An 8,463-nucleotide genomic window follows, 5' to 3' on the forward strand; every position below is an offset into this window, starting at 1 on the left:
GTCACTCTGCAAGCCAGTTGGTTTGGGAAAGAGAATGAGACAATTTTTACCCATTTCTCCTATTTCACAACCTCGGCAATTGGAGAAATAAAGAATGGAAAACACAATGAGAAGCAGAATTTAGGCTGTCGTCCCTTTTTTAGTTGGCAATGGTAAACTTATATTTCTGACATTAGTGTTAGATTAAACCCCATTCTCGTTCCTTTTACCAAAATAGAACTAGATTAAAATTGGGAAAATTGATGGAATCAAAGGAAAAGTGGAAAATGTGTGATAGATAAGGACAAAGAATAGGAAAGAGTAGGAAGAGAAAATAAGTGATTTGGGGGCCAAAAGCTCTGCCATAACTCAGAAAGTCTAACTCTACACTAGGAAGCCCTTTGGAGACTTACTTTAGAGGGCAAGGGCTCAGAGGCAACCAGGATGCCCACACAGACCCATTACTCACAATCTCCAGGGCTAAACCCACACATCTGTAATAGTTCTGAAAGCTCCGCAGGTGATTCCAATGTGCAGCCACATCTGAAAAACCACTCCTTCTTGCTCTCTCATCTATGCCAAGGGTTGGCAAACCATGGCTCGCAGGTCAGATCTGGCAATCTGTCTGTTTTTGTACAGTCCAAGAGCTAAGAATGGTTATTATATTTTTAGATGATTGAAAAAAAAAACCAAAAGAAGAATAGTTCATGTCATGTGAAAATTATGTGAAATTTATTTAAATTTCATCCATGCAGAATGTTTTGTTGGAGCACAGCCATGTCCATTCACCTATATATTGTCTACAGCTGCTTTTGCAGTACAATCACAGAGTTGGGTATTTGTGACAGAGACTGTATGGCCAGGAAGGCCTAAAATATTTACTGTGTGGCTAATTATAGAAAAGTTTGCCTGAAACACCCCTCACATACTAAAAACTAAACATTCACCTAGAGACTGAGGTCCAAAGATTTGTATATTTTTAATCATTATCTTTATCATTTTGTTATCAATATCATTTTGATAATCTATGTGGCCTGGACATTAGAAACATTCTGTTGGGAGCACCTGGGTAGCCCAGTCGATTAAGTGTCCGATTCTTGACTTCAGCTCAGGTCACCCTCTCACAGTTTGTGAGTTCAAGCCCCCTGTCGGCCAATGCGCTGATATTGCAAGCCTGCTCGGGATTCTGTCTCCCTTTCTTTGCCCCTCCCCCACTTGTTCTCTATCTGTCTCTCAAAATAAATTAAATTAAGCTTTAAAAAAAAGAAATTAGATGTCTTGAGAGATACAACAAATTAATCACGAAGTTTCCTGTTTCTCCCCATTTTAGTATGCTGCTTTTGAATTACTTAGGCAAAATTGGGCCAAAAACTCCATTGAAGGCAGCTGCAACTTTTTCAGTTGGTTGGAATACTTTTGCTTGTTCTGAGTCGTTGGAGAAACCACTCAACTGGCTGCTTTTTAATTACTATTTGACAACCTGCCTCCAGTCTTCAGTTAATAAGTGAGTCATCTTTTAACATCTGACATCTTCAAACTTTTTGGATTACATGCCCCAACAGAAAAAAGTTGTAAAGTATAACACTGCTAATACTTGTATATTTATGTTTGCATTATATGCATTTACTAACCCAAATATTCTTTGTTATAAATATATACAAAAAATAAATATTTTAAGTATAAGCTAAAAATATAGGTAAAAGTTATAATGTTTTCTTTCTGTATCCCAGTGCACTGTCTTGTACAACCTGTAGGGTATGTGTCCCCACTTTGAAGATCACTGTTCTAAATTATTCTAAAGGACTAAAAGCATTAGCATTGAATGTGTTGAGTAACATTATACTCTGTTTCCCTAGTTCTTCTACCTATTGCTAATCTTACCAGTACCGAATTCTTTCCTAGGTAGTAAGCAATGTTATTAAGTGTTATTAGTGCTGAATAATGTAGTTTCTTAAGCATATGCTTGCAAACATGATATGTTTTAGAAGCTTAGGAAAATGCACTTGGATATTCTCAGCCCACACATTTCTTAAGATTATCAGAACACTATGTTTGCATTAGTTTTTCTGGAATTGTTTGTGTATCTTCTAACATTTAAATTGGTGTGATAACAGAGAACAGAGGTGTCTCTGTTTCTATTTTGATGACTATTACCATCTATTTTTAGGTGAATTGATCAATGTAATATAAATGCTAAATAAAAAGTATAGTTAATTGGTACATGACTTCTTGAAAACCATAATTATCCCAAAAGTTGACATTAAACATTGGATTAAACTTAACCTACTTATTAAATTACAGATGTTGAGTATAAAATATTGATTAAAATATTTAAAAATTAGATCACTAATTACTCATCACTGAAATGGGGCACAGTAGTAAGAAAAGTGAATGATCTGAATTAAAGTATCAGTTATATAAGAAAAATGACCACTATTTAGGTTTGCCTGGCTGGCTCAGTCAGTAGAGCCTGCGACTGTTGTTCTCAGGGTCATGAGTTCAAGCCCCACAGTGGGTATAGAGCTTACTTAAAATTAAATAAATAAATAAATAAATAAATAAATAAATAAATAAATAAAATATGTTTAAAAAGAAAGAAAAATGACCACCAGCTAAAAAATAATCACACAAAATATAACTTTTAATTTTCAATATAGCAACTTAAAAATAATGTCTTCAAGTGGTTTATCCAATTGAAAGCTTCTGGCTTAAGTAAGGCCTTTTTGGCCAAATTGATTTAACAGCAACAGTGTGTAGGTACAAGTTGTTATGAAACAATATTTACATTTATTATTACAAAACTAGTTATAATATCTTTCAGTAAAGAAAAAAGTACTCTTAAAAAATGTCTTTAGGATAAATATCAATGTACTTAAGTCTGATTAAGTAAATAGTTACTGAGTACCAACTTTGTGCCCTAACATAAAACAGTGTTAGACTGTTTTGTTATTTATTATTATGTATTTTAGGTCTGATTGAGATAGCAATATCCTCAATTTTTTTTACCTTAATTTTTTACCTTTAAAATTATTTTGTTGCAGGCACCGGCATATGTTTGTAAAACAAATCGACATGGATCATGTCATGAAGGTAGGAGAGAAACTTTATTTAATATTTTTATTTCCTCTTTGGATTCCAGGAGTAGAAATAATCTGTTTTTATTTTTCAGGCTAAATCCATTAGAGAGTTTGATAAGAGATTCACTTCAGTCATGTTTGGATACCGAACAATTGATGATTATTATACTGACGCCAGCCCTAATCGTAGACTAAAATCAGTAGGAATTCCAGTGTTGTGTCTGAATTCTGTGGATGATGTTTTCTCACCAAGTCATGGTAAAATTAACTTATTTGTATACATTTTGACATGAATTAACGGGGTTCTTTTTAAATTTTAATTATTTTTGAGGGAGAGAGGGAGAAGGCACATGCACGCCAGAGCAGGGAAGGGCAAAGAGAGATGAGGACTGAGGATCCGAAGGGGGCTCTGTGCTGACAGCATCGAGTCTGATGCGGAGCTCAAACCTGTGAACCATAAGATCATGACCTGAGCCGAAATTGGATGCTCAACTGATTTAGCCACCCAGGCACCCCTGAATTAACAGTTTTAAAATACTGTTCTCTTTAAGAAAATACAGTAATGAGAAGTAAAATATCAGACATATAAAATGTTTTCCACTGGAATAGAAAAAAATTACTAAATACTCATAATTTATATCTAAATTTCTGAGATCACTTTAAAAAGTTTCACAGACGCTTATCTAGTTAATTGTGAGAGGTTTAGAATCAATTATGACTGAAATATTTTGCTTGTTCTCATTTTTTATAACTTTTCCTTCTTTAATCTTTTTTTTTTTTAACATGTATTTATTATTGAGAGACAGGGACAGAGCATGAGCAGGGGCGGGGCAGAGAGGGAGAGACACAGAATCCGAAGCAGGCTCTAGGCTCTGAGCTGTCAGCACAGAGCCTGACGTGGTGCTCGAACTCCTTGCCTTACAAGTCTATTGTCATCACTTGGCTTTTCTTCCTGAGCTTCTTAAGCAGAAGACTTTGACATTTTTTTCCCCCTTTTAACCTGGAAGAAAACTTGAGACCTTATAAACATGACGTCCTTGAATATCTCAATGAGTGTAGCACATTCGGTCCCATCTGAAAAGAAACAGTCTTTGTTTTCCCCCTGGATACCGTATAAAAAAAAATTATGCCCAAATCAACTTTCTTGCCCTCTTAATTTAAGAAATATGGAATTTGGGAGGTGCCTGGGTGGCTCAGTCGGTTAAGTGTCCAACTTCGGCTCAGGTCATGATCTCACGGTTTGTGAGTTCGAGCCCCACATCAGGCTCTGTGCTGACAGCTCAGAGCCTGGAGCCTGCTTTGGATTCTGTGTCTCCCTCTCTCTGCCCCTCCCCTGTTCATGCTCTGTCTCTGTCTCAAAAATAAATAAAACATTAAAAAAATTAAAAAAAAGAAATATGAATTTGGTAGCAAAGATATATATGCATGGGCTGGTATACTGAAGCAATACAAGATGATTAGAAGTCATCATAAGGATCAGTAGACTCAATCTCTAATTTTTTTCTAATGAAATTTCACAAAGCTTTTTATACATTTTTGTTCTCATTTCTCCCCTAAACACTTTAAAAACATATTCCCAAGTACTTCATTAAAAAAAAAATAATAATCTGATTACAAACACAGCACATGTGTAGTGTCAAAATTTCAGAAAATCCCCAAAGTGTATAAAAATAAAAATCACCTATCATCTCTGCAGGAGATGTCATTTTTATATGTGATTTATGATTAATCACAAGTAATTTTAGATGGCTGGAACTTTTTGGCCTTTCACCACATACCAAGAAATGAAACAGTGAACTTTAGTATTAGTTGAATTGCATGGTGGTTATTTAGCCTATATTCATTGGATTAAGAAAGTCTACTATTTCTCCTTCTTTTTTAATATTTCACAGACCCTTCTTTTACCAACAAAAACTTCCCAGCATTTTAACCTGCCCCATTTGATTGAAATTTAAACTCATCATTTCCTATTCTTTCCCAAGCCCTTAAGTCTTGCCACATTGAAATAGGAGACAATTGGCTGCATTCTGAGAGCGCAGGCAGCCAGCATCTTTCACATGACTCAAACGTGGCACAGCCTTTTGTTCTTCTGGTATGTCTGTAACTGTCGGTGTTATAAATTCCTGAGTGTATCCAGAGTGTGAAATTGGAGCTCATAATAATTTCATCAGAGGCAAATGAAGCATTCTAAATTGAAGCCTTTAATGTGAGGTGAAAAAGGAAAAACAAAAATAGTATGTCATTTCACCTGCCCCTCCCCTTAAGCTCACACACCTTATCCCAAGATAGGAAGTACTCTTCTTTAGGTGGGGCCGGCTAAGGATAAGAGTTCAGAACCCCTTTGGGCAAGGGCTTGGCTTGCCAGGCCTTGATTTAGAGTCTCTAAGTTTATTCTTCAGGGAGTGTTGTGAAGGTCAAACAGAGCATCATCTGAACAGGCAGTTTGGGCACAGCAGCAAGACCCTTGGAAGGGTCTCAGTTCTCCTAGAGTGTGTCAGCTTCCTTTCCTTCATTAGAAGGGTATAGGGGTAGGGAGATCTTACCTTTAATTAGCTAATTTACCTTTAAGACTCTACCCAAGATATGAAGGTCTAAATACTGCAACAACCACGTTACCTTAATTAAGGAGATAAGATTTAGCAGTATCTGAAATTAAAACACTTCTTATGCCAGGTAGTGATTCACTATAGATCTTAAATCAAAACAGTTTACTGGACTCCAAGTGTGGGAGAAAGAAATAAGAATAAAACAACTTTAATTCACATCCTTTAATAGATTTTGTAGAGTATATGAAAAGATTGTCATTGCGAGTGAATTATTTAAATATTGCAACTATATTTTCAAAATAAAATTTTTCTTTCTCCTTACTATGAATAGAAACTCAGACAAGGAAGAAAAAGAAAAATCACCAACGTTTAACCACCCAAATATAAACACTGTTATCACTTCGGAATATTTTATTCCACTCTTTTTTGCTATCTGTATATATTTTTACTACATAAATCGTTGTTTAATTTTGAGTCCTTAATATTGCCAACAATTGTATTGGCCCCTCAGGAATCTAACTTCATGTAAAATTAACCAAAGTCATACATAATGAATTTATAACTCTTACAAAGGTGAGAAGATTGTTGTTGCTTTTTTGTTTTTCCTGGTGTAATACCTAAGTGGGAATCTTATAGCATAATGTAAGTATTCACCATTCCTTCCATTACCTTACTTTAATTTCTCAAAACAAGACTAGGCCTTTTTATACTTTTATGTTATGATTAAACACTTGGATTGATTCTTCCAAAAATGATGGTTCAGTACGTAACTGTAAACATGATCTGTTATAAGAATGCATATGGTTGTGGGGAGCCTGGGTGGCTCAGTCAGTTAAGACTTTGGCTCAGGTCATGATCTTGTGGTTCATGAGTTCGAGCCCTGTGTCAGGCTCTGTGCTGATAGCTTGAAGCCCTGGAGCCTGCTTCAGATTCGGTGTCTCCCTCTCTCTCTGCCCCTCCCCACCTCAAAAATAAATAAATATTTAAAAAATTAAAAAAGAAAAAGAATGTAGATGGTTGATATAAAGTAGACTTATTCCATTAGCTGTACTAATTACAAATATTTATTTATGTAACGGTGTTTCAGTTTATAATGATTAGAAATGATAAAAGCATGTACTATTCCTAACAGGAACCAGTAATAATTATATATTTTCCTTTCTCCTTTCCTTCTCTGACCTCCCCCCTTCCCTTATCTTTTTTTTTTTTTTCCCCAAGCTATTCCAATTGAAACTGCCAAGCAAAACCCTAATGTTGCTTTGGTCCTTACTTCTTATGGAGGCCATATTGGTTTTCTGGAGGGAATCTGGCCAAGGCAGTCCACTTACATGGATCGAGTCTTCAAGCAGTTTGTTCAGGCCATGGTGGAGCATGGACATGAACTCTCTAGCATGTAGTTGTTTAGGTGCATTTTGTCTGAACTACCATGTAAAGGCAGCTCAGCTTAGTGCACAAATCTTAACTACTGTATATAAAGCAGATATGCCAGCAGGTAGTGAAGAGGTCCAGAATGACTTGCAAAAACTTTTTTGGGGAAACAAAACAACTTTGTAGAAAGAAATGAAATATAGATTTAGACTGTAACTTATGTAGATTTTATTTTTACTATGCCTTACCAAGTATGACCTTAAATAAAGTAGTCAAACATGGAATCGCACTTAACCAAAACTATTGTGTAAAAAGATTTTAATTCCTCAGGGTTTTAATTTAGGCCAGTATTTTTTTAGATGACTCATTTTAGGTGATTTAATGGTACTTTAATAACTGTTAAGAGATTTGGGTTATTTGAATGTAAGTTATAAGTTGGCACATTCCTAAGGGTATTTATACCCAATGATGATAATGTGAAGACTGAAATAAGATAAAATACAATGCGCTATATCTTTTGTGTATTCTAACTTTGAAAGGCAGATGCAAAAATGTTAGATTGACTTCTGTACATGCTCTTTTACTCTGATAATATTAAATTAAGGCTGACTTATGTTTTATAACAATTATACTTTACATGCTTATTTTTAAAATAGTATATGTGTATACATATATATCAATATATTAAAATAAATTCTATCATTTTAAATTGTTTCTTTGTAAGTCTTTATAAAAAAATAATCCCTAGAAATTAATTTATGATAATTTCATGAATGCATTAGTAAGAAATATTAAAACTGTTTTGTTTCACTGTTCCCAGAATATGGGGTTCACATCATTTGTACTAATTAAAAATATTTTTAGCTTCGGGAAACTTGTCTAACAGTGACTTAGGAATTATGATATTTAACTATCTTGCATTATTAAACGTCTTCAGGTAGACCAGGGCTGGTGTGTTACTGGTGTCATCAAGGACTCAGGCTTTTTCTGCCTCCTCTCCATCCTAAGCAGGGGGGACAGTTTCTCCAGAACACAGGATGTCTGCTGCAGCTCAGCCATCAGGTTTGTGTGTTCAGAGAAGCAAAAGTGGGAAGGATGGGGCCAGACATATCAGATATAAGACTTGCACTTATATCCATTGGCTGGAACTGTGTCACATGGCCATCCTGGTTGAGAAGGAAGGTGGGAAATCAAGTATGTCAACTTTTCCATTTGCAGTGTAGGCAAGCAAGGGAGAGGGGATTAGAAATGGTTGTTGGGCTAGCCAGCCCAGAGTGATAGCCTCCATACCATTCAATATCTTTTCTGGTTTTTTGGGTTTTGTTTTTTGTTTTTGTTTTTGTTTTTTACTATTTCCACCTATTTGCCCAGGTATCACATTAAATGAGCCATGTACAAACAAGCATACTAACACAAAGTTGTTTCCTAGAAATGCCACTTTTTGGAGAGTTCCTGATAATGTACTTGTAGACTCCCTTATAACTGTGTCTAGG

The 8,463-nt window shown here is 35.3% G+C and overlaps 1 protein-coding gene across 1 annotated transcript in view; it reads left to right on the forward strand.

Annotated features, from left to right (window-relative positions):
• The window catches only part of ABHD3 (abhydrolase domain containing 3, phospholipase), a 39,393-nt gene extending 31,723 nt beyond the window's left edge, over positions 1 to 7,670 (forward strand). The window contains exons 6-9 of the mRNA XM_030335689.2: positions 1,310 to 1,483; positions 3,021 to 3,069; positions 3,149 to 3,314; positions 6,821 to 7,670. Coding sequence (XP_030191549.1) covers positions 1,310 to 1,483; positions 3,021 to 3,069; positions 3,149 to 3,314; positions 6,821 to 6,999 — 568 coding nt within the window. The 3' untranslated portion in view covers positions 7,000 to 7,670. The remainder of the gene's footprint in view (positions 1 to 1,309; positions 1,484 to 3,020; positions 3,070 to 3,148; positions 3,315 to 6,820) is intronic.
• Positions 7,671 to 8,463: the final 793 nt, after the last annotated feature.

The sequence above is a fragment of the Lynx canadensis genome, chromosome D3 (genome assembly GCF_007474595.2).
Source record: "Lynx canadensis isolate LIC74 chromosome D3, mLynCan4.pri.v2, whole genome shotgun sequence".
Taxonomy (NCBI): domain Eukaryota; kingdom Metazoa; phylum Chordata; class Mammalia; order Carnivora; family Felidae; genus Lynx; species Lynx canadensis.